Source organism: Mycteria americana, chromosome 2 (genome assembly GCF_035582795.1).
Source record: "Mycteria americana isolate JAX WOST 10 ecotype Jacksonville Zoo and Gardens chromosome 2, USCA_MyAme_1.0, whole genome shotgun sequence".
Classification (NCBI taxonomy): domain Eukaryota; kingdom Metazoa; phylum Chordata; class Aves; order Ciconiiformes; family Ciconiidae; genus Mycteria; species Mycteria americana.
In genome coordinates, this window is record NC_134366.1 from 52,052,118 (window position 1) to 52,077,405 (window position 25,288).

The 25,288-nt window shown below is 38.0% G+C and overlaps 1 protein-coding gene across 12 annotated transcripts in view; it reads right to left on the reverse strand.

The window, feature by feature from the left end:
• The window catches only part of CLASP2 (cytoplasmic linker associated protein 2), a 153,489-nt gene that overhangs the window by 74,146 nt on the left and 54,055 nt on the right, over positions 1–25,288 (reverse strand). For all 12 annotated transcript variants that reach the window (XM_075493402.1, XM_075493409.1, XM_075493399.1 and 9 more), the window contains 2 exons: positions 18,145–18,291; positions 199–278 (listed from right to left, as the gene is read on the reverse strand). In XM_075493402.1, coding sequence (XP_075349517.1) covers positions 199–278; positions 18,145–18,291 — 227 coding nt within the window. The remainder of the gene's footprint in view (positions 1–198; positions 279–18,144; positions 18,292–25,288) is intronic.

Consider the following 25,288-nt stretch of genomic DNA (forward strand, 5'->3'; position numbering starts at 1 on the left):
AAAAAAAGGTGGTTATTTTGGTAACTAACTGGAAAAAGTAAAGAGCTTTCCATGGAGACTGTAAATTCAGAAAGAAAGAAAAGTAATGACACTTGCTTAGAAGACCGTAAAATTAAAGAATTTTTTAAAGCAGGCCTACACATAGTATTGCAAATAGCATAGTTCTGAAAACAAACATGAGTATACACAGCATCTTACCTGTACAGTAGGAACATCTGTAAATGCCTTAATAAAATCATCTTCATCCACAGCTCCAGCTCCTCCTTCTTTAGAGGAACCTACATAAATGTAAAATACTGTTAAACAGTATGTAATGTATGTCAAGGCTTTCAAAGCGACATAAGCATCTTTCACAATACCTATTTTCAAACATTTAATATAACTTACAAAAATCCTGAACATTCATCCTGCAAATTGCAAGACCCTGAACTCTGATTTCACCATGAATAAGAAAAAAGTTAAACTTATTTTTTTCCAAAAATGAACAATTCTGAGCAGTTTCCAATTTGACAAAGTTAATGGTTTCATTTTATTATTTTTATTTTTGTGTTTTAATTGGAAACCTGTTTAGTACAAGATCCTCTAGTAGCTGTTCACATAGAATTCTTGAGACCTGCATCCTGATAATACAAATGTTCCCAAATAAAGCATAGCATTTGAAATTATTTGCCAAAGCAAGAGTTATTTGTCATTAAATTGAATTCCTCAGGATGAATTTTCACCTTAACACACGTGCCGCAAGCGATCAGCCCTCAAAGTTTGGGGGTCTTTTTTTTTTTTTTTTTTTTTAATCTTGCAGAGTAGCCCTACACAATTAGTTTACCTTGTGCTTCCCATTATTCTCACAAGGAGCCATGAAGTGTGAGGTGCATGTCTCAGTCTCAAAGCTCCAAGAACTTCAACAAAGAAAGCAAGGACATGATGAAGGGAATGCTGTGTTGGAGCAAAATCTGAACTCCACCAACTGGCAGCCGCCTCCTCAGAGCGCTCATCCCCATGGGTGTTCCACAGTGGGGCTCCAGGATTGTATCACCTGGAGGAAGCTGCCAAGAATCTTCCAGACACATTACTAAAAAACTGTCATACCAAGAATGCTTTCTCTCCAAAAGCTTGCATGACAGCTATGCAAGTAGTAGGGAAGTTACTTCTGTGCAAGGTAAATGATGGAACTATTCTCACATAACAGGCAAAGATACCCCAAATCCCAAGCAAAAGGATCAGGGAAGAATACTAACAGGTAACCTGCTGGTTTCACATTAGCATATGGTTGCCAAATTTCATTAAACTCTTGCGTAGAAACTAAGGCAACTCTAAAAAAGAAAATAATTTGAAAACAGTGTCTGGATTTCACTTTCTTGCAAATACTAGGGTTACCAAGAAAGCCCTTTTTTAAAGGAATGAACTCAAGTTTGCTATCAAATCAAAGAACAAGGTTATCAGATCCAGGCTGCGCTACAAGCCTAAAACTCCAAGTACAAGGTGAAGCTTGGCAGAATCCTTAAGTATCTTCAATAACTGAATCAGGCAGATAATATGACAAGACAGGTTAACTGCATGGAGACAATCAGTCCAGTAGAACATTTCCTTCTGGAGAGGAGGCGGGGGGGGCGGATCTCTTACAGCAAATGAGCACTCAGGAACAAGGGTCTTGTCTCAACTCTTTCAGAGTGAGGCCAACAGGATAGATGGCAGAATGTCCTCCCTAACTTGCAGAGCACAGCTGAAATGGAGGCATCAGGCAGAGGAGACGTGTATTTTACTAACTACAGAACAAATAAAAAACATAAGGTAAAAGCAGTTAAGGCCGAGTGGTGAACTAAAACAAGAAAGCTAGGACTTCTTGACAAATTAAACTCTTGGTGGCTGCACTCTTCAAAAATGTTTCACGGTTTACAGTCCCTGATCTCCTATTTATAGCGCAGGGAATTATGTCTGCTGTGTTTGTATATTTGTGCAGTTTGGAAACATGAGGGTTCACTACCACTACAAATTTGATGGCAAACTTACCAGATATCAACACTTCTATGCAGAACAAGATCTCTCACATGCCTTTGTGGCTGCTTAGTATAAAAACAGTGAAGTGATATCTAGCAAAATTTGGACGTGGTGCCTGCAGTGTGATATAGGAACATCTAACAAAATTTGACAGCCTGAGCTCAAGGATGTTGTAAAGAGATGCTGTACATAACGCACTTCTACATGTGTATCTCCAACACCATCTGTCATAATTGCCAATGGCAGCCAGAAGGGAAAGAAGAAATTGTAACTACCTATTTCTTTTCCCTCCAGACAGTAGAGGGAACAAGTCCTTCCCACAAAGAGAATGAGTACCTGACCGGCTACAAAAAGGAAGAGGGAAAGATCCCGTTTACACCCAGAACACACCCTTCTGCCACACAAACTTGTACAGCTCCTAAAAGGGAGGATGCCCTGGTCAGAGCAGAATTTTGTGGAAAGAAACCCCGAAAAGAAAGAATTTGGCACAGGGGCACCATGCTAAACTGGGTGGTACAAACAACAGCCGCTCAATTCATAACCTCATTTGTCCCTCCCAAAATACTCCAACATTTAAGAAAGTCTCATAGTACTGAAATAATCACAATCAATATGCAGTACTCAGGAAAAGTAAATGGAAAAGAAAGCTTGAGTAGCCAGAACATTACCTAATTTTTAAAGGCTGAAATATGGTTTTCACATGGTTAAAGAACTTAACTCTTTTTTAAAATGTTTAAAATTATGGACAGTTCATAAAAAGTTTCTGTTCTTATCATCAAAATTGTTGTAGTCAAAGCTAACTCACTGCATTAGTCACAAAACAGTAAACCCCTATGAAGTTCATACTATCTGTTTCTTTACAACCTGATAAAATATTATGTAAGACTACAGTGATCCTGTGATACTAGAAGCAAAAGAACCCTGCACTTAACATTTTATACAAGTCCTGTATTATTATTCAGCTACATAAATACCCACACACTACTGTTAAATTTGGGGGGGAAGGTATTTTGCATTCCCATTGATTACTTACCAATTTTCTGCCAAGAGAATAAACTTACAGAAATAAAACATTAAAAATTGAGACATACAGGCCATGAACATAAAAACCATAGAAAATGTTTGGATCTCAAGTATTCATAGTGCACTCCTGTACACTACAAAGTAGAGATTAAAAGAGGATGAAGTTGCCTTTGCTAAATAAGTATATGTTGTCATCTTTAGCCTGCCTTAAAGTATCGCTTTTAAAATCAGAAAATAGCATGGACTAAGTAACAGATTTTCTAGCACCTTAACATCATCCAATAATGCATCTTGAGGAATAACAGAACATCCTTTATCTAACGAATAACTATTTATTACTTTAAAGACAGAAAGAGGAAGGACAGACTGCTATTTAAAATCCATTTGCCATAGTCCAGCCACACAGCATTTCCCACCTTCCCTAGTCTCAACAACTAGCTCACTTCTACAGACCACTTTTCGTTGAAACTACTACTCCCAGAAAATTGTTTTATTGCCTCTTTGCCTGGTAATAAAAGTTTATGTGATTTTTTTTTTTTTGGGCAGGTGACACTTTTTTAAAGTTATCTCTAAAAGCACATTCGGTTCTATTTCACTAATCTTTCTCCTCCTCTACTGCATGATCACATATGCATACCAAAATAAAGTGTGAAGTAACTGTCAAAAGTCTATACTGCACGAGGAGCAAAAACATTGTTCAACCTTTCCCTTCCCTTCCTGATGTCTTGGTAGGTATGTTTACCAATTCACTCAGTCACTGTTTCTGTAGAGACTAACCAAAAAATGACAGAACTCAATCTGCTGTTTCCCAATTCAGGAGGAAGTCTTTTACTATGCTAACAAGATACATAATAGTCACAGACATGTAGATGCCTTCAAAGAACTTCTCATGCTTTTGTAAGGCTTGACTCTACTTCACAAAAGCCACAGCAGAGCTTTACAAAATTCTCATTTCAGTACTGCCTACAGACTCAAAATTGACATATCTGACATATTTTGAGGAACTGTTTTGTTGTTGTTGTTGCTTACCTTCTCAGACCAAGCTGTGATTATAAATTTCTTAGAAGTATCTCGAGTGTTAATGCTTTCCACTGAATAATGCATGTTCTTAACCCTACCCATAGAACACACAATCCTTTGACCAAGTACAGACAAGTTCAACTACTGCATTCCTAATGGCAAGGACACTATAAACAATTCTCAGGAGCTGTAACCCCAATGCATTTAACATCTTTAAGTGCTCAGCAGGTAACTAAAATCCAGAGCCTCATCAACCAGCTTTTTCTTAAATTTACATTACCCTACGTTTGGACTCAGCCCACTGAATCCAACTGGGCCTCCCTCCTCTGAGACCCAGAAGAGAAATGCTTCTGAAGGAGAGGGAGAACAATCCACACAAGACATTTATCTACATTGTTTGTTAGTTTTCATTCATAACCTTTACTTATTCTTGTCCTTCAAGCACCCTGATTAGACAGACTCAGAGAGACACCTGCAAGCCTAAGTTACACTTCAGGAAGCTGGCGAGAATCTACCAAACATAACAAACAGACTTGATACGGAAGTAAATCACAGCAGCTGAAGCACCTCTGAGTCTTACGGTGGGTTTGTGGTTTTGGTTTGTTTTTTGTTTTCTTTTCTTTTTTTTTTTTTTTTGTATACTTAAGTTCAATGAGTATGGGGATGGAGACAAAGGAAGCAAACCCCTTGCTTCCTGCAGACTACTAAGAGAGATGACATCTTCAAAAGTTAGATTTAAGGATTTCTAACGTTTTGTGAGGCCCTAGTAGTCTTTTTTTTGAAGAAAGTTTTTTCCAGTCACAAGGCATTGTGACTAGCTCAACACCAGAAACGGTACTGCATGCAAGTGAAGAAATTACCCAGTCTTTTGCAGAACCAGTTTTCTCACCCAGGAATTAATTCCTGCGGTTGAGTTCTTCCCCTCTTCCAACTGAAACATTTGAAATCTTTCCATCATATCACAATGACTTTGGACTGCTCACTTGCTCTACCACCTTGACGCTCTCCCCACTATTATCTACAAAGCTGTGCATGATGGGATGACAAAACAATGGGACGACAAAACAATGGGACAACACTATATGGGAGAATAAAGATATCACAAGAGTGATACTGGACTAGTATTTTTGTTTTGAAACAAAGAACTGTTTAATCAAAGCATGCTTAACTGTTTAATAAAGCATACAAGCACTGGTCTAAAAATAAAAAATTGCTCAACTTGTATTTGGTAGCCACTCTTTACTACTCTGATTCAGTTTTTTCTGCTTCTGTGGGTCTTTTGACTAAAATTACAGAACAAAAATTTCCCTGTGAAAAAAGGGAATTTCAAAACCAGTACAGAAACTTAGGAGTAACACAAACTCTAAAATTTTGTTTCACTTTTTGTTCTTAAATGCTTTTCTCAACACACTTCCCTATAAAAAATTCCTAACTATTTTCTGACACAACGTGCATCACAAATTAAGTGTTAGTAAACTTTGAAAAGGGTACTGTTACAAAAATGTTTTTTATCCTTCAGAATTCTCTAATTGCACGCAGTGACAGTATCTTACTGAGCAACACATCTAGAGTAAGATGATGTGGATTACAATTTTTTTCTGAAAGAAACAAACAAAAAAACCAAACCCTAAAGCTACACCCACATCTCAACTAATTCAAAAGCTTCACTTGTTATCTACCAGACACTGAAGCAGAAGAAAATGCACATTGTTCTGGATTAAAAGCAAAAAAAAAAAAAAAAAAAGAAAAAAAAGGTACTGTTACTCTTTTGGCTTTGTAGGATAATGAACAATCAGCTGTACATTAGGAACTGACAGCAGCTTCAGCTCAGCATAGGACAAGTGGACAGGATAAGCTCAAGTACTTACTCAGCTTTTTGTATAACAGGCTGACTGGCAACTCCCACTCACTCCTACTGACCCCCCTCATTCTAGCACTAGTACAGCTGAATAGTAAATCACGATGGGGAGTGGCTAAACTGAGAATAAAATAAACTGGCCAAGAAGAATGGTTTCAATGAGGCAAGTTCCCTGGCCTGCTTCACTGCGGGGCCATATAAACACTGTGCTAGCACAATCCAGTGGATGACAGGATACAAATAAGTTAGTGGAGACAGGGAAGGAAATGACTCCAGGTAGCCTGAACAGTACAGCTGCTGAAAGCCTAAGTATAGGCTGAAGGGAGTAGAGCAATACTCAAAACAAAATGAACTCAAGCAAGGACAAGTGCAAAGGCAACCTAGTGGAATGGACAGCCTATCTCACTAAATGCGAGGGGGGGGGGGGGGGGGGGGATCTAAAGAAAATTTTGATTAAAAAAAAAAAGGGCAAACGCACCCACACAAGCTACAAATAAATTAATAGTTTAGAGCGACCAATTTTTGGAATCCCTATCAATAACGAAGACACAAAATCTAATTGTTTGTGAACAGAGTTTTTTAGCGTGGTCCTTGCAATGGACCATGGACAGAGACAGTGCTCAATAACCAAATTCTGTTCCCAGCCCTAGTGGACAGATGTTGCAAAGGTCATATTTAATCCTTTCTTTGAATATACGTTCTGCTGTTTGTTAGTCGCTGAAACTAGGATTTTTCCTGAATCTTCTGTAGTTCTCAGATAGTCTTTGCAACATCTACTTATTTATCCTTGGATTAGCCCTTATTACTATTTGATAAAACTGACAGCATACTTTTAAAATGGTATCTGTTGGGGGGTGAGGAAGTTACCAGTGCTTCATGATCTGAATTACCACCTCTGAGATAGCAAAGGTGAACTTTAAGATGATGATTCTGATAAAGCCCTGTGTATAGACTAAATTTCAGTCGCTCAGTAAGGAATATCTTTCTCTTTCCAGGTATCATAAGATTACCGCTGCAGTTAATACAACAGTCCAGAATAACACATTTTCTTATGCACTTTTCACAATTATGCTTCCGAAAAGATAAACCAAATGTTTGGAAAAAGTAGCTGAAGATTCAGCATCTCTGGAAATTCCCTCCATGTTTTAACTTACTGGGTCATCTAAAGCAGTATGATATACTGTATACGCACACCTTGACATATTAACAGAATACAGGAAAACTGGTAGTCTTACCTCAATTCTGTCAATGTTCTAAATGTTCTTATTTCCATGTTTGAAAGAATAATCTTTGGATTTTAACTGAAAAACTTGAATAAGAAAAACTCCCGTAAGACAAGCAAAGAACTATTCTTCAGTGTCAAACATCTGGATAAAGCACGAAGGTGTTCTTTCATCAGGTGATGAAGAGTCACTGAACATGGATGCCTTCAGCTTGCCTGCTTAAGTTAGGAAAACATTTGAGAGCAACAAAGACGTAGCACTTGCTCTTATAAAAAACACTTTGATCAACATCAGACAAGGTGGGTTTTTTTGTAAACAAGGCAGATTTACTTTTATATAGTTACACTGGTAAATCCTCTAGGATGGATATAATCAACTAATTTAAATAAAATTATGTTGGTATAATAACTTATACCAAGTTCTACTCACAGCATAAATTGTATCAGACAATGCATAATTGTCCTAGTGTAACCGTTAGCGTCATTTACTGGCTTTGCTATAGAAGTTAAGAAACAGATCACGCTGCTAATTGCCACAGCTCTGCCAATAGAACTTAGGGGAAGACCAAACCATAAAAAGCTGTAGTGATCTTAGTTTAGACAAAAATTTTAAATCGGCAGAAATCTAGCTGCCTTGTGTCTGTTTTCTGAGGAAAAAAAGAAACAACAATTACATCTGGAAACAAATAACTCCCCATCCTCAAAAACCTCTCTGTTATTATAAACTTGTCTATATTCCCAGTGCTTTTGCAAGCACATGCCTTGCCTACCAGAGAAACCTCACAAATAAAACATGGGAAACCATTGGGAGATTACCTTATTGGGAGGGGAGAGAGAAGGGGGGAAGAGGAACAGCAGAAGGAACATGTACCAGTCTCTTAAGCCATTGCAGTTCATAATTTATTAACCTAAGCTAAAATGCCTCTGAGTTAAGCTGAACTGCCTTTGACAAAGTCACCAGGCACAGTTAGGATCAGTAAACCTACTCAGTTGCTCCAACACAAGTCACCAGAGTTTTTCAAAGTAAGTTTCAGAAATAAAATATGTTTTTAAATCATCAGATACAACCCTAAACCCAAAATAAGCCTTTTTTGGCAGAACCTTAACTGACAAAGCCTTCACATTGGTTTAAACCAGCTTAGAAGACAATTCAAGTTATAACCAAGTAACTTGGTGGAGTAGAAAAGCCTTCGCTAGAAAGCCCACTTTAAGGAAACTGACAGATGAATTCTGTCATGTTCAGCCCCAGTGACTGACATTCATTCTGAACTGACTTGTCCACCTCAGCTCCTCCAATGCCAAAAGTCATTGTCCCTAAGGCACCGAGAAAATAATTCAAGCTGAAACAGCTGTACAAACTGAACAAAATAGCAAAACACCTTCAAATACCTTCATAATACCTTCTATTCCTTACTTTATTGCCTCCGTTAGAAACTTGGTGGACATAGTTAGAGAACTTCCCCAGAGATCCCACCTGTATTGCACGTCATTCATTAAAACATTCCTCCTACATATGCCAGAGACATTGCATATGAACAGAAGTTTCCACCCAGCAAGTGTGCTGTCTCTGAGGACCAAGATGCTAAGCAGATCTCTCCATACAATTACTCACTCAGGAAAGAACAGGAGCAGGAGGGACAAGAAGAAATTAGGAGTGAGCTATGCTTACAAGGAAGAAGGTGGTGGAAGGTGTTTATTAGGATAGCACATCTCAATCCTTGAGGTGTGCCACATTAGTCAGGAGCAAATACAGGACTCACGTACTAAGAGGAAGCACAAAATAATTCTTATGTGGACTGAAGATCACTGCACTAGCATGCATACCTTAAAGTCTGGAGCTGCTCTTAAGCATGAAAATTCCTTTGGAATTGTGTATTGAAAATTACATTCTCTGAGAAATTTAGTCTGTAGTATTTGAAGCTGATTCCTAATACTGAATGCACAGTTTCAACAACTTCAGCCTCAATTCCTATGTAGCACAGTTTCACAGGTATGAAAGATTAATAATACTACCTCTTATTTTCACAGGCATGCTATGGAGATCAATTAAATTCACAAGCATTTGTGAAGCATGAAGAAAATATGACAACTATACAACAAATAAATTAATAGTGTTTTACTTAGTATGAGGTTTGGACAGCATACATGATATAAGACCAAACCCTGGGTGTGGAGAAAAACAAGAAGTTCCACGAGCGGCACAAATACAGATACCTGATTTCTTTTATGCTTATCTCACCATTGATTAAGGTCTGTTTCTACTCAACTGGAACCTCATACAGTCATCTTTCAACTCAGGCACAATGTTCATGCTCACACAGTAATCTTTCAAAGCACTCACGTATTTCTTTTCTCTATTGGCACTCATTTTTCACAAATACTTAAAAGAACATACATTTGAGACCCTGGACCATTCATCCAGTTTCAAGAAGTGAGCTTTAAAATTATGCTAATTTTACGAGCATGACAGCATTAGTCTTCTTTTCAGTTTTTAGTATCGCTTTCTACTAACCTAATATTTGCATTTTACTTTAATTTGTTCCTAGTTTACACCTGAATAGGGAAAATTGCACTAATTATTTTACATTACAGAAATTACTGAGAACAACCAGGAACACAAATAGGTCATTTGTATCATCTATAATTTGTTTCGCAAAACAGACTGGTTTGGGATACTGTGATTTTTTTTTGGAGTTGTTGTGGTGTGATAGTTTCAGAAAAACAGTATTTTCGTTACTGTTGTCAGTTCTCTTCAACTGTGCATTCTTTTCTGAAACGATTTAAACAGATACTATATTAAGAACAGTTAGAACTAACATTGCCTTTCATTGCAAGCTACACAATTACAGTTTTTACCTGTTTTAGACAACACATTTTTATCTTTTACTTCTAAAAGTTCACTAGTGCAAGACAGAAGGTCGAAGTGATTTGATTTTAATGTATTGTTTTCTTTTATATTTTTAAGAACATTTCATTTATTTGTTGCAAGTAATATTTGCACCTTTCATGAAAATTCTCTACTCAAATTATAAAAATTATTTGCATCTTATGCTTCTACATTCCCTGCTTCTCCATTTGAGAGCATACACAATTGTCCAAAGAAATGAAACGGGTTTTTCCAAGACACTTCTCCTCCCCCCCAGCCCTACAAAGAGGAATCACACCTGCTACTTTGCAAAGCAGCAATGCAGGAATGTTTTGGAATGGTTGTCTTTGCTTACCCTGGAACACAGCCACAGTCCTTAAGGACTCAAAGCAGCATGGTCAGCTGATTTCAGCCCCAGCTTCCTCCTCCCTCTTTTTCCTTCTGGATTCACCCATACAAAAATATAAACAAATTGCTTCCCTTTCTTACTGCTTGAAAAAAAAAAATCAGTATTCAATGTTACCAAACTAAACAAGGGGTAGGTTGTCTTTCTTATTCTCATCACTGCTTGGTACTACCATGATTACTAGCAGGACATTTGGGACTACAACACAGGGAGATGTCAAAAAAAGGTTACACAGCGCGGTAAGCTCTTCTCTCCAGACCTCTTAATTTCTGCTCCACTGTTACTCTCTTCCAATTTTATCCATTTGTAAGCCACCTTCTAGTCTATGAGCCTTTTGAGAGAAGACTATCAGATACAGTATTGTGCTTATACCAACATAATAAATCCTACAATCTAATTGAAGATTCTAGAAATTAGTGCGAAATAAACTAAAGTAGTACGAACTATCTGCCAACTGTCCTTGGGTGACGCACAGAAAACAGAGACACTAATGAACAGTAATTATGAATATGTATTCTCCAAAGGTGTACGTATAGGTATGTGTACATATATATGTGTAGGCAAAGAAGGGCAACGAAGCTGGTGAAGGGTCTAGAGCAGAAGTCTTATGAGGAGCAGCTGAGGGAACTGGGGTTGTTTAGTCTGGAGGAAAGGAGGCTCAGGGGAGACCTTATCGCTCTCTACAACTCCCTGAAAGGAGGTTGCAGCGAGGTGAGTGTCGGTCTCTTCTACCAGGTAACAAGCGATAGGACAAGAGGAAATAGCCTCAAGTTGTGCCAGGGGAGGTTTAGACTGGATATTAGGAAACATTTCTTCACTGAAAGGGTTGTCAAGCACTGGAACAGGCTGCCCGGGGCGTGGTTGAGTCACCATCCCTGGAGGTATTTGAAAGAGGTGCAGATGTGGTGCTTAGGGACATGGTTTAGTGGTGGACTTGGCAGTGCCAGGTTAACGGTTGGACATGATGATCTTAAAGGTGTCTTCCAACCTAAACGATTCTATGATTCTGTATTTATAATTTATCATGTTTATTTATTTTCATTCAGATTCCTCATTAAGGTTGATTTTCCAATCCACGTGCTGAGGCTAGCTGCAAAGGAAAGTATCTGTTAGAGGAATGGACAAGCATTGACAATAGCCAAGGAAAACAGACCACTGATCACGGGCAAGGGAACTCTCTCCTGAAGTGCCGTTCAGGGGAATAAACAACAACAAAATCCAACAACTCTCAGAGAACCTGGAAAGTTGGAAGACCACCTACTTCCCGGAATACTGGGTTAGGTTAAAATAGCAGTTCACGACTGCAGGATTGCTACCCAGCAATTCCATGGGCAAGGATCTCTCAGGAAGGAAGTTAATTGACATTCACTGCAGGGACAAGGAAGCAAACAGGTATTCTGTAAACAAATCCTCTGATTCAGACTGATACACCAGGCTGATCTCAAAGGCTGCTCAGAAAGACAAAAAGGCCGATTTCAGCTGGGAACTTGCAGAAAAATCCTTGAATTTCACAACAACCTGGAAACCAACAAGGGAAGCAAGTGCCACAGAATGTCAAGGATGCTTTGCTGACCAAGATTATCTCAGAGCAGTTTTATGTCATACAAATGGCCAATACAGAAAAGAAAAAAAAAAAAATCCTAATTTATTTTACATGATGAATACAGCACTTTGGAAATCACTTAACGAGGACTAAACAAATAATAGAGGAAAGACTCCTGAACTTATTTTCTGCAGAACTCAAAAGTTAAAAAAACAAAACAAAACATACCACCCAAACTTGGGCACTGATTACTATGAAGCTTTTTTTGTGCAAGTAAACACAGAACTGTCTTCATGAGTCTAAAGACAATCAATACAGCAAGCACGAGTTTACCCTGTTTCAAGTCCACTCACTAACAATTTGTATTTACAACTCCACAATTAATGAAGCCCTTTTAACAAAAATGTTTCTTAACTACAGTATGTAGTTTTAATGAGGTTAACTTCACCTGGCTAAGATTTCAGAAGGCAAGTATCCATTTTTCAGTACCACATCTGTTTTATGCAGAGCCTTTCCATTTAAACTGTTTCCTACTAAAGCCTCTAAACACTTTGAAATGCCTTCTGCTAGGAAATAGAGGCTAAAGAAGCAAATCAACACCATTTTAATACTTCTCAGCAAAGAGCTGTATTGCTATTACTGAGAAGGAAAAAAAAGCATTATGATGCTGATAGAACACACTATAGACAGATACACAAACTATACTTAAATTTCCTCAAGTTGGGACTAGCTTCCTACAGCTAAGAATCTGTCCCTGTAGCCAAGAAAAACATGTGCGGTGTTATTATAGTTCTCACAGCCTTCTTTTGCCAAAACTGTTCACCTGGTTCACCCAAGTTTTCCAGTTACTTAATTTCTACCTAAAAGGAGGTATTTTTAATGTTTTTTGAGCAATCATCAAACTTTAGGAGGCCTTAACTTTAACAATTAAGATCATCCTAAAACTGAGGGTTATTTCAAATAATGCAGCAAACCTCAAACTGGCACAGTTGCAGTTTTCATTGAGGGCCAGATCCTCTGAACAGTTTAAGAAAAGAAGGCAACATTACAATTTTTATGTTGGAAAAAAAATGTTGCATGCACACTTTCCCCCCCCCCCCCAGAAAAAAAACCCAAAACTCTATGTCCTAGGGTTTTCACTACATATTCTTCACGCTTGGCATCAACAACATTCTTACTTCAAAACATCTTTTTAAACAGCAGTTACAATAATTCTGACATTTGAATTAATAACATCCCCTTTGCTGTTTTGTCACCGGATGATTCATCCTAAAGCTACATAGGTTGTTTCAAAAAGTGTAACATCCTTATTAGTGTTAAACAGTAAGCTAGTAGGCCAATACACTATAGATTAAAAAAGCCAACAAACCACAGGTAAAAATACATGATGCAGTATCTTCCCGTTGAAGACAACTGCAAAAAGTAGAAAGTCCACACTGTTTTCAATTACAACATTAAGAATGATGTTCCAGCCCTACAGAGCTTCTCGTAAAACATACAACAGAAAGTTAATACCAACTTTTGTCATGATTGGGTTTCATCAGCAAGCTTTTCTTCCAAATGCCACATGGCTCTATTGAAGTATCACTATTCCTACATTTAAGCCATTTTAAAGACTACAGACTTAAATTGACATTTTGGGAAAAGAAAGGAGGCCAGTCTTCTTGTTGAGGTACAGACTGAGGTTTCTTACTAATATCTAGACTACATAAAGCTTCTGAATAGTATACAAGCGAACAATTCCCTAGAAGACTTGCAAAAGGGAGCTCACATTTGCAAGAGAGCCTGCCAAAGCCCTGTAAGAGATCCTGAACAGCGCAGGGACAAGAATATAGCTCATTTGGCTAACATATTCAACTTATGTCTTTTTCTACTGTAAATTATGGTGTCCCTTACAATTGAAAAGCTGCTTGCCATACTGCCAAGAAAGAGCCCATGAGTATCCATTTCTGGAAGGGCAGAACACACACTGTGTCCATTCTAAGTAAGGCCTTAGAGCAAAGGGGTATTTCCAGAGGCTCTGCCACTTGAATGAAGAGCTGAAAGCAGGTGTGTCAGAAGTAAGTAGATCAGCTGTGTATTTCCTGGCAAAAGACTAACTCGGGAAAGTGTATTGACCATGGAATAAGAAATATGCCAAACAAAGCCCCGCCCCATTAAGTTGAAGACCTATCACTTCTCATTCATCACGAGCAAGATGGTCAGTGTCTGAACACCTCCCAGCAGTAAAGTCAGATGAGAAACAGACTGCTGGATTTCTTACTCTCAGGGCAGTACCCCGCTGAGGCTGCCTGCTCTGATACTCTTCTGGCAAGCTGTCTTCTACAGACTTAATCACACCTGTCAGCAAATGCACAAGTTCTACAAGCTCTCCCATCCCTACAGCCAACAGGAAAAGATCTTGCACAGTCATTGCCAGCACAAGGAGAGTGAATTCCAGCCCAAGCAGGACACTGCTATTGCTGATGTACATAGCTGTTTCACCTGCCTTCCTGGACAGTGATTTTGCATTTCCAGTGCCACCAAAGTACATTTCCTACATTAAATGGAAAGTGCTCAGCACAGTGAAAAAAAAAGTCTTTTTGCATATTGGATGGGTCCTTTCACTTGAAGAGAGTATCTGGTCAGTGGTGGAATTATCTGTTTCTTCAATAAGAAACATCTCCATGGAGTATATAATAAAAAGCCAAGCACACATGCACCTGAGGTATAATTCAGCAGATATCAGCATAAAAGAAAGCGAGCAGCATGGCTAGAGGTTTAATTTTCTTAGCCTCAAGACAGGATAGCCTCCACTCCCTTTTGGAAACAGGAAAAAGCTGCACTTTCTTTATTGTCATCTACAGCTGATAGGAAAAGACATCTTTCTAAAGCAATATCCTAGGAAAAGGATCTCCAGAATGTAAAAGGCACTTTAAATGACTGGAACTTGCAGTAATCTCAGCCTACACTCAGCACATCTTCTACCTGCACTAGCAGTTCTGCCTGGTCACAGAAGCCTGAAGAGAAGAAACTGCGAAGGACTGCTTCAGCTGTGGGTCACTGACATGACTTTAGAGATTTTTGTGAAAAGGAAAGAAAAAGCAACACAGTTAATGGAGCTGCTGCTACTTTTTCCTCCAAGGCTGAACTGCAACTTCTTAGTATGTATACATGTATATATAAAAAAAGTCAGAGAAAATTTAGGCAAGCAGGACCAACAGGTGGCAGAACCATGAGGTGAGCAGTTATGAGCCTGAAATACCTGTTAGCCAGTGCTTATGAGGGAAAGGTGAGAAATGACATACCCACCAATTAATGGCTTGGAATGCAGTGGTGAGCAGAAGGATTTGGGACTGCAGGATATGGCAGAGCCTTAATAAATCAGCAAGAGCAGACAACTTCCAGAACCATAGATTTGCTCCATGAAGATGGCAGTTTTGAGGCTGGAGAAAAATCTCAGGTGTCCTGCACCTGCAGGCACCTGCAAAGCAGACCCTACAGAAAGTGGATGCGAGAGAGCATCAAGGTTTGTTTGTAGGCATAAAGATCCATGAAGTCTCAAGATAAGCAGAACAGGATGCTCTAACTGGATGCTTCAAAGACCATGGTTCTCTGTGGAATCTGGTCTCTGGGTCTCTCAACCCAGCACTTTGTCCTGTAATGACCATGTGCTTCTAGACGCTTGCCCTGTTCACATACATTTCTCTAGTAGCCATTTCTGACTGCTGTCAGATGGGACAGTGGACTATACAGACTTCTTGTCTGACCTAGTATCATTGTTCATATGAATAATGTTATGGGAAACTCCTCACTTCTGGAAGAGACTATGACTTGAATGACTTGTTTAAGAAATATATTTGGCATCTACACTAATGTTCTTTATTAGGCTAGGAGATGCAGGATTTGTAAATACTATGCAGAAGAGTAAGGTTCTCTCAGGTAGCACAGACATTTAACATTTCTGTCTGCTAGCAAGCTTGTTACTAGACAGAACTAGTTTAAACACTGGTAACCTCAAAAAAAAGAAGTATGGAGATGGAGAAAAACATTGAGAGATACAAATAACGAGCAGCAGGAGTAAAATGAAGACTAGCTGCTAAAAATGAAAACAGCAATAATAGCCTTGCTGATCAGTGATGACATATGGAAAATGCTAAAAAGAAAAGATTGAGGGTCAACTCAAGGAAAACTTGAAGGGAAAAAACATCAAAGAAGAATTAAACTAGGAAGCATATAGTTATATGTAATGAAAGAAATCTGGGCACAAGCAGATTAATAGACCTGCAAAAGTTTGTCCCTGGTAGACAGCAAGAGAAAAATGTAGAGGTAGTCGAGAACAACTGAAGACTGGAAGATAAATTTCCACCTTCTAGCCATTTGGTGAAGAATACAAGGCATAACATCTTTCCTACAAAATATTAAGGCAAAAATGCTCCATGGCCAAGCACCTGAGCAGTCTGCACAATCACACCACAGATGCACATACAGACAAGCATTCAAAGAACAATTTAATCAACATTATGAAGGCCAGCCAAACATTTAATCCTAAATTTTCAAATCTCTGACTACAGACATACCGACAGAATAAAAAAAGAGGGGAAACAGATGCACATGTGAACACTCATCAGTATTTTCCAGAGTTGAAAGGGGACGGTATAAAGCAAGGAATGACCGAAGCTCTCCGGTTTTGGCATGCCTAAATTTTGTCCTTATTCCATGTATTTTTTCATTTTAATTTTTTAAAGTTTGACAATATACGAAAAGGAGGAAAAACAATGTAATAATTTTTGGTTTTTTTAGTCTCCTTTACTCCTGAATTTTTAGATAAACTGAACAAATCAGTCGAGCGGTTATTCTGTTCTTATTCCCCTTCCCCTGCTCTCCTATCTCCACGTTTTTACTGCAGAGCATGTGAAGTGGAAGTCTACATGTAAAAACAATTTTACACTAAAACACATCTATATTTAATAAAATATTGTTAAAAGAAGCACATACTGAAAGAAACAGGAATCCTGAGCATACCGTTCTGCTACTACATATTTTAGTCTTACATGCGAAAACCACCATGTTTCAGGTTAAAGGAGATGACAGTATTATTAATTTGTGTAACTAATAAATACTAAGAGTCAATTTCAAGAGATAACTTCCTTTAGGAAGTCTTTTAGATGGCACTTTCTGATTCACACTGCTATCAATTTTGAGTTATACTATGGCAGTGTTGATCCCGCCCTATGGGAATCTTTTCAATTTATTAGGAATTCTGAAGATCACATCAGAAAAATAATAAATTGTCAAAACATTAGCTATATCTTATTAACATGAAAATACTTAAGGCAGCTTGTTTGGCATGTGTATCTTCTTTCAAATTTTATCTTTGCTTTGCAGTTCACATAAGGGAATGTTACATGAATAGGAGCATGAAAAAATTACTTACTCTTACAAAAATCCCTTACTGAAAAAATCATTTATTCATAAAAAAGCCATACCTGAAGCATGGTATATTTCCACTTAATTATATATTTTTCTGAATGTGTGCATGAACCATCAAGAAAGCTGTCACTTCTTTAGCAGTAAAGAGTTGCTTTTGTTAGATTACCCCCACCCTAAAAAAATGCGGATTTCCACGTTCAATGATTATAATTAGTAAGCATCCTCATTATACTGCTTTGAAGTCTACCATGCAAAAAAATCCTGGCAAGGGTTTTGACCCTCATTTTTTGTCTTTCACAACCAATTTCACAATACTCTTACAGTTTAAGGAATAATAATAAAAGTCATTGAGGTATAATATACACCTCTGTTGAGGTATATGGTTGCTGGCTAGTCCTTTCTAGCCATGTGAAACAGCGCAGACCTACACTAAAAATTTCATCTACACAGACCTACTACAGAATTTCACAGTATATTTTTATATACAGTAAGCGATGCGTGGATTCCATCAGAGGCACCCATATATTCATTTTACCAACACAATTGTTATCTCCAGATGTTAATTTTATTTATAATGTGAGAGGCCTTAATAAGCTAAATGTACATTCACAAAAACAGACAGACATGCACACACCTTTACGTATGAATAATTACGTAAAACAGAGTCCTTTACTGTTTTCAGCTCTGCAAAAATACTGCAGTCATGAATTAAACATCACCTTCCAAAGTTCTCTGTTTTGTGCCTGCTCTGGCAAGGTTTCTGGGAACACCGATTAGAATCTGAATAGCTTTACATTACCTCCAACCTTAGGCCCACCAGCTGATCCTGGCTTTCTTGCACTGTTTGAAGGATTTCCTGGCTTTTTAGGTGCCGGAACCTTGAAGGCTGAAGCAGCTGATGATGGCCTATTTCCATCCACTGACTCTTCATCATCAAAGCTTTTGTCTAGAAAAGGATACATTAAATAAAAATACAACTATTAGAATGGATGTATATTTATTTCCTAATCAACTATTCTGCTTCACATTTCATAGAAACTCACAAAATGTATAAATAAAAACAAATATTTATCACTTTGTCCTCTGTCTCCGACCTAGGAATAAAATGACAATGAGAAATAAACAGCATTTCCTACATGTTAAGTTCTTATAAAATATTATTTTGCCTTCATAATTAACCACTGTAAAACTGAACATAAAAATGAATCCTACACATTCATTCCCACAAAGGGAAAATATCTGTGCAGAGATTGAATATTTTTGCCCATTTTTTAATATTATCCCCACAGGAAAGCCCTTAATATAATTTTTATCATTCCAGTCTACTAAAGACAAACGCTTCTCCCTTTTCTTCTTTTACTCATGCATGCATTTTCTGCTACACATCCTCCCACAATGAGTCTAACCAGCACTCCCTGTCTCTTTCCTTCCACCCAGATTTTTCAACTTACAATCACAGATCCTCTTGCAGATCAGCCGCCTCATTCCTCTGATAGCTCTTCAATCCCCTCACCCTAGGACGGACCTAAGCACCTCACATGGCCACACGCAGTAAATTCTCAATACTAATCAAAGATTCTATCAAAAACTGCTCGCAAACACCCTAGATCCACCACTGAGATTTGTGCCGGCATCTTTCTCTCCCTTCCCCGCACTAGGTGCCACACAACCAATGAGCTGCAAGGTGACATCATCTTCTGGGAGCCACCGCCAGAGGAAAAGGTGAAAATTCTCCATGCAAATAAATTCATTCCCACACACGGTATTTGCCACTATTCCAATCCCTCATTAAAAAAACTAGACAGGCAGACAATACTCTGCGGTTTGCACTCCTCTTCCCTGTAATTTCAGGTTTGTGTATTTTCTTTAATCAAGAAAGAAATTCATCTCTAGTGACTAAATAAAATAGTCTCAATACAAAATATTCAGCCTTCAAAAAAAAAAAACCAACCACCCAACATATTCCAACAGTAGAACGTAACAGTTTCGCAATCCACTTAGGAAAGAAGGATTTATCTATAAGCTTGAGCACAGAAAATGCATCAGCCTATGGTTCCTATAATAAATAAAATGGGCGAGGCTGAGACACAGCTGCACTACAGTAATGGAAGACCAATTTAGCATATTACCTGCTCTAAAACCTGCCCTTTCTAAAAAAAATAAAATTAATTGCAAAGCTTTGTTATCTCAGGAATGGTGACTATTTACCCTTTGCTTATTCAGAACTTGCTCCCAGTGAAATGTCAACTATATTTAATAATGTAGCCTCCCAAAGGAAGGCAGCTTTCATTAAAAGGGTAAAGCAAGGTTTTTTCCAACAGCATTTGCAGCACCATTAAACGTTAGAACAGCCCACATTTAACACGCCCGAGATCACTGCTGCTATAGTTAGTACATTTTTCTAGCATTAGCGAAAAGCTGTGTGTTGCACTAACAAACCTTCACGATTAAAGAAGAAGCAAACCACCACAAGAAACAGCTGGATGTGTATTGACCATTTTCACTAACGTTATTTCCTTCTCTCCTACAAACACTGATTTTTAAGAGAATCTTCCTAAGAATAGTCGTGTTTGGATATGTAAACTCTCAGAATCGGGGAAAAGGCATCAGCCTCCCCCCCACTAGCCTGTGCGTTGCCACGGAAACAGCACTCCCGCTCAGCACAGGGGCTGAGGCAGAATACATTTTGATTCCTGATGCTTTCACTCTTAGTATCTTAAATAGCACCAGACATCAAGATTTTTGAGCAGGGAAAACCACTAATCCAAATGGCAGATTAAGTGCAATGAACTCAAGACTGTAATAGAAATATAAATAGTAATGGTTAATATCTAGGATACCTGCAACATTACAGGTAATTTTAAAATAGCGATAAGAAATATCTTGCAGATTTTCAAACAGCATGAAGAGATCAACATTGACACATGAATATGCCATCATAAAAACTGATTAAAAGTGAAAACGTGCTTTTCAAATAAGAATGGTTTTGTTGCTGCATTTTTTTTGGTTTGATAGTGAAACAGGCTAGACTTTCATACTACTATCCAACAGCACTACAATGCAGCATTGATATGCAAATATTGCAGAAGAAGCCTTTGAAAAAATAAAGTTATTTGCAGCACAATTTTAAAAATACTAAGTGAGCATTTTGTTCATTTATGCAAAAACACCTAATCCAGAAAAACCTAAACCACCCCAAACAGCAGTGTACTTTGGGAACCAAAGGCTCAGATAAATTAATTTTACTCTTAGCAAGCTATTCATTATGGAGTACTGGAGATGAAGAATTGTAGAAGTTACTGCTCAACCCCAAAATAGAATTTCAGAAAATGGAAACCCAAACATTCCCAGCTACTGGCATGTTGTGTAAATTATAGGATGATATATTAAACAACGGTCTTGGTAATACTGTCAAATTACTTTGCCTAGCTAAAGAATATTTTTTTCATATGTTTAAAACATTGTTAACAGTGGATTAAAAAACTACACCATGAAATAGTTCTATACAGTTTCTTATTCCACATAACACCTAGCTTTTAAAATAAATTCTTTTTATTTTAAAATGCGTAAGTATTTTTGAGAAACATAGAACTGATCTTAACCACTGATATACGGGCATTCTTAACTGGACCCTTCATGATTTATGTTAAATTAAAAATTAAAGTACAGTCACTAAAAGCGTTCCAAAATTATAGCACAGTACCATAAATGTATAAAATTAATGGGTGAAAAGGATCTTTTTAAATTCTTTTAAGGCTAAAGGGATAACGCAGCTGGGTTTCTTTTGTTGTGGGGGTTTTTGTTTGTTTGTTTTTAAACAAACATGAGCAGGAAAATTTTGTACCGCCTTTTACAGAAACCAGAGGTTTTCTCCACCCTTTTGGGTCTTTACGCTTTTATTTCCCTAGGCTCTATTAACAACATAACCCCAATTGATCTTTAGGGACATTCCATTTTCAGAAAGATGCTTAACAGTGTTTGTGAAGATCTGAAACCTGAAGTCTGTATTTATAGCAGTTAATGAAACGAAAGCATTATATTTGCTTCCAGTATGATCTGCTTCCCATGTACTGTCACTCATGCGCAACAATATACTTGTTTGTACCTCTTATAAAAGTATTTCCATATACTTCAGCATACAGAACCCCAGCTCAAGGTATATCCGTTACTCCGCAGGGTATAATCAAGGTGCAGTTCTGCTCAAGCCAGCTGAGCCTAACTTGTTTTGCTACGTGCCTTTGGATAGCCAATGGACCAGGGCTGGAGCTCCTGACTGCCAATGTGCAGAGCGTGATGACAGCACTACTGCCAGTATCAAGCTGTGACTGTAACATTAGTTTCATGCAGTCTACAAACACAACTGATGTCTACAACAGAAGTCATAAAAGCCTAAATATAATTGGTATTTCAAAACAAATCTGTCTGAAGGATGCAAACACTTTTTCATTCTAGAATGGCTAGATAATCTTCATTCTAGGTAATTTTAAAGGCCAAACAACACTTTCAGCGTATCAAATTTTACATACACAAATACACCTGACAGCTGAGAACGCACTATCCAAACAGCATTTTACAACAAAGCTCTAAGCTACTAAAAACAGGAATAAAAATCTGTATGAATCACTAGCAATGTACAGAACATCTTAAATGAAAAACACAATTAATGAAAGACACTGAAGCTCAGTTAAATCTCAGAAGACTGCTCTTGTACTCAGTATCTTCATTTTAAGTCCCAATGGGCAAGAAGAGTTTTGGAGGTAAGCACACCCCACAGAGAAGAGCTTGGAATCTGGTATTGCCAAAAGCTCCTGAAGAAACCTGATGAGCAGCAAATGTTCTCACTCTGGTACAAGTTCTCTTCCAAATGAAAACTTCAAAGCGGGGGGGGAACCAACCAATTCAAGAAAAGGTTGTTCTTATATTCAGAAAGCTAGAAACACAAGATTCAACTTCCAAGCATTAGAATTTTTCTCCTCTTAATAGAGGAAAGAAATCTGTACCACAGAGGAGTGTTCTGCAGGTACTATGCAGCAAGTGAATTGCTATCAATGAACTGCTGTACATTTCTACAAAACGTTTCAGGGGAGTCAAAGGAATGTTTCTAGTAAAAAACCCACCAGACCCTAGGGTTTACCACACTTTCAAAACTTGGGGTTTACCAAAGTTATTCTAAGATTACATACAGACACAGCTGTTAAGTTAGAAACACAGACCAAAACTCTGAACCATCACAAAGGTTTAAATACTAAAATTCTTAAGAAACAAACTATGCAATTTGTACCACAAATAACTAAAAGATATGCGATATCTTTGTGCCTTGTAGCATTACTCTTGGGGGCTAGATTACAAATACGTAACTATTTTTAAAGTATTCAAAGGATAAGCATTTACAATCAAACTTGAGACTCAAAGAACATTCTAGTACTCCCAATGCTAAATACTTCTAAACAACCTATTTACTGTGATTTGGCTATGGAGCAATAAGGGTAATTACAGATGTATCCCAGGGACAAAGGAGACTTTAAAACTTTTCATATGTACAGAGAAAAATATTTTCTCTTTAAAGAAAATTAAATTAAAGTATATTTATTGTTACTGCAACTCAAGCGTTAAGACCTAGCTGGTCTTAAGAGTCATAGAATTAATGTGACATTTAATATCTAACATTTTGTAAGTCACAGTCAATAACAGAAGAAAGAAATATAGTATCATCTACACAGGTGTAGAATAGAAGATATATATTATACTCATGCTACTCAGAAGCAGCCAATCAGAAGTTAACTGATCTTTAAACAGATCCCCAAGTAACACGGGGGGGGGGGGTGGCGGTGGGGAACCTGGATCCCCTGCAGTAACACTGAACTAAAGCTGTCCATAAGAGTAAATCTCAATACTGTATCAGTGTCGAGATCTTACATATCTAACACGACTAGTTGTAAATACCAACTTGCAGTATTTTACAGTAGATTGACAACAGTCAAACCAGAGAACATAGAATCTTTAATAAAACTGCTTTTAAACTTTGACTTTTGTTAAAAACGTGCCCTTCCTATATCCATTTTCAAGTATTGCTAACAGATACTAAATGTTTTTGAACTACTGCTAACAGCTCCTCTCTCACACCACAAACTGTTTATAATGACATGATTGCAAAATCGTGCCCAAACAAAACAATGACAAGAAGATGAACTCCTTACATTTCCCAAGTCACTCCCACATCCTGCGCCTACCAAGACACCAACTGCCAGTCTCTCTTCAGTGATTTACAAACATAGACTGCATCAATTACTTGGAACATCTGGGACTGGATCGTTAGCTCAATTCCAGATGAACTGGTGCAGCCTACAACAATTTCTGTCAAGCATGAAAATGAAGCCGCGAGCACTACAGATGCATCAGGTTAGTTGATCCTTCTAATCCATACTTCAAGCCAATGCCCCACATCGTTTAGTGAGCACTTTATCCCTTACACATCAGGCATTCCATACAGCTCGAATCTGTTTGTCCTGACACAAAGGACAGGATTCATTTGCCTAAGCACAGTCATCTAAAACCAGTTTAGACAGTCCTGGGTATCCCGTCTGGCCGCCAGTTGACATTCCAGAAGGGCACAGATCTCTTGCAGGTCTCCTGTCATGCTTGTTTGCTCCATGTGGCTAGTGTAGATACTGCAAGGCACCTCAAGTGGCATTAGATGCCTATGTGGGCAGCTGAATCGCACCGAAGATGCTTTAGATCTACCATAAAAGCATAATTCCTGGGCACTGTCCCTGTGCCACAGCAGGTAGAGGGATCCTGAACCATTAGGACACAAATTCTCATTCAAAAACAAAAATCTGCTTCCCGCAGTGATGGAGCATGGTTCTTCAGAAGACAACAGAGTGTAGTGACAGAAGTAACATGAGGCCACTTACTGATAGATTTAACTTAGATTTAACTTTACTTCATGGTACCTCCTCTGTTTCTCTTTGTATTCCTGAAGGAGGCAACTGTACCTATGATTCAGTGCTGGCAAACGGTTCTCATGTTCTGTGCAACATATCCTGATGCTCAACAGCAAAATCTCAAACTCTTACCAAAAGAGACTCCTTTTTCCACTGTAACCTCACGGGGGGGGGGGGGGGGGGGGGGATAAAAAATACCAATTACAAAAGTAGCTAAATAATACAGCTTGGTTCAAAGAACCCCAATGTTCTAAAGCCAATTGCAAAGTCAAATGTACTCCTTCACATGCTAGTTTTTCAGGTAGTTCCAGTGGACTGCTGTCTTGAAAAAAAAAAAAAAAAAAAAAAAAAAGAGACTAAAAAAGGCAGCAAGCACAGGGAGCAGCAGTCAGTAACAGGAATGAGGCAAACATTTATCAGTTAAATTTATGCTGTTGATCCAATCTCAAGTTCCAGTAAAGTTCCCCTAACTTTTCAATGAGCAGAGCGGAGTACAGCTCTCCTACATTTCATCCATCAGCTACAGCACACTGAAAGAGGTTCACGCCAGATGTGCTTTTTTTTGTTGTTCTGTTTTTTGGTTTGGTTTTTTTTTTTTTTCCTATTTTTAAAACATGAATCTAAATGAATAGGGCAAAAGAGAATAAGGGAAAACTGGAAAGAAGAGGCTAGACCTGACAGAGACATTTAGAAAAGAAGTATTTAGGAGTGGTGATGGCGCTTGCCACAATAATTATTCACATTTCTTACAGGCTTATCTAATGATACTAATAATTTATCCATTTCCCTCAATAGTTTCATAAAGGAATAAGTTCAGAAAAGGTTTAGTTCAGAAAAAATATAACATATTCCAGTAGTATTTTCCTGATCCTAAAGAAAAGCTAGTCTTACAGTTCATCTTACTAGTGTCTGGCTGAAAGACAAGATTTAAATACAGGTTTCAAACAAAGTTGCAAAAAGCCAGAATAATCAACTGAGCTAATTTCGCTCCCAAGCAAA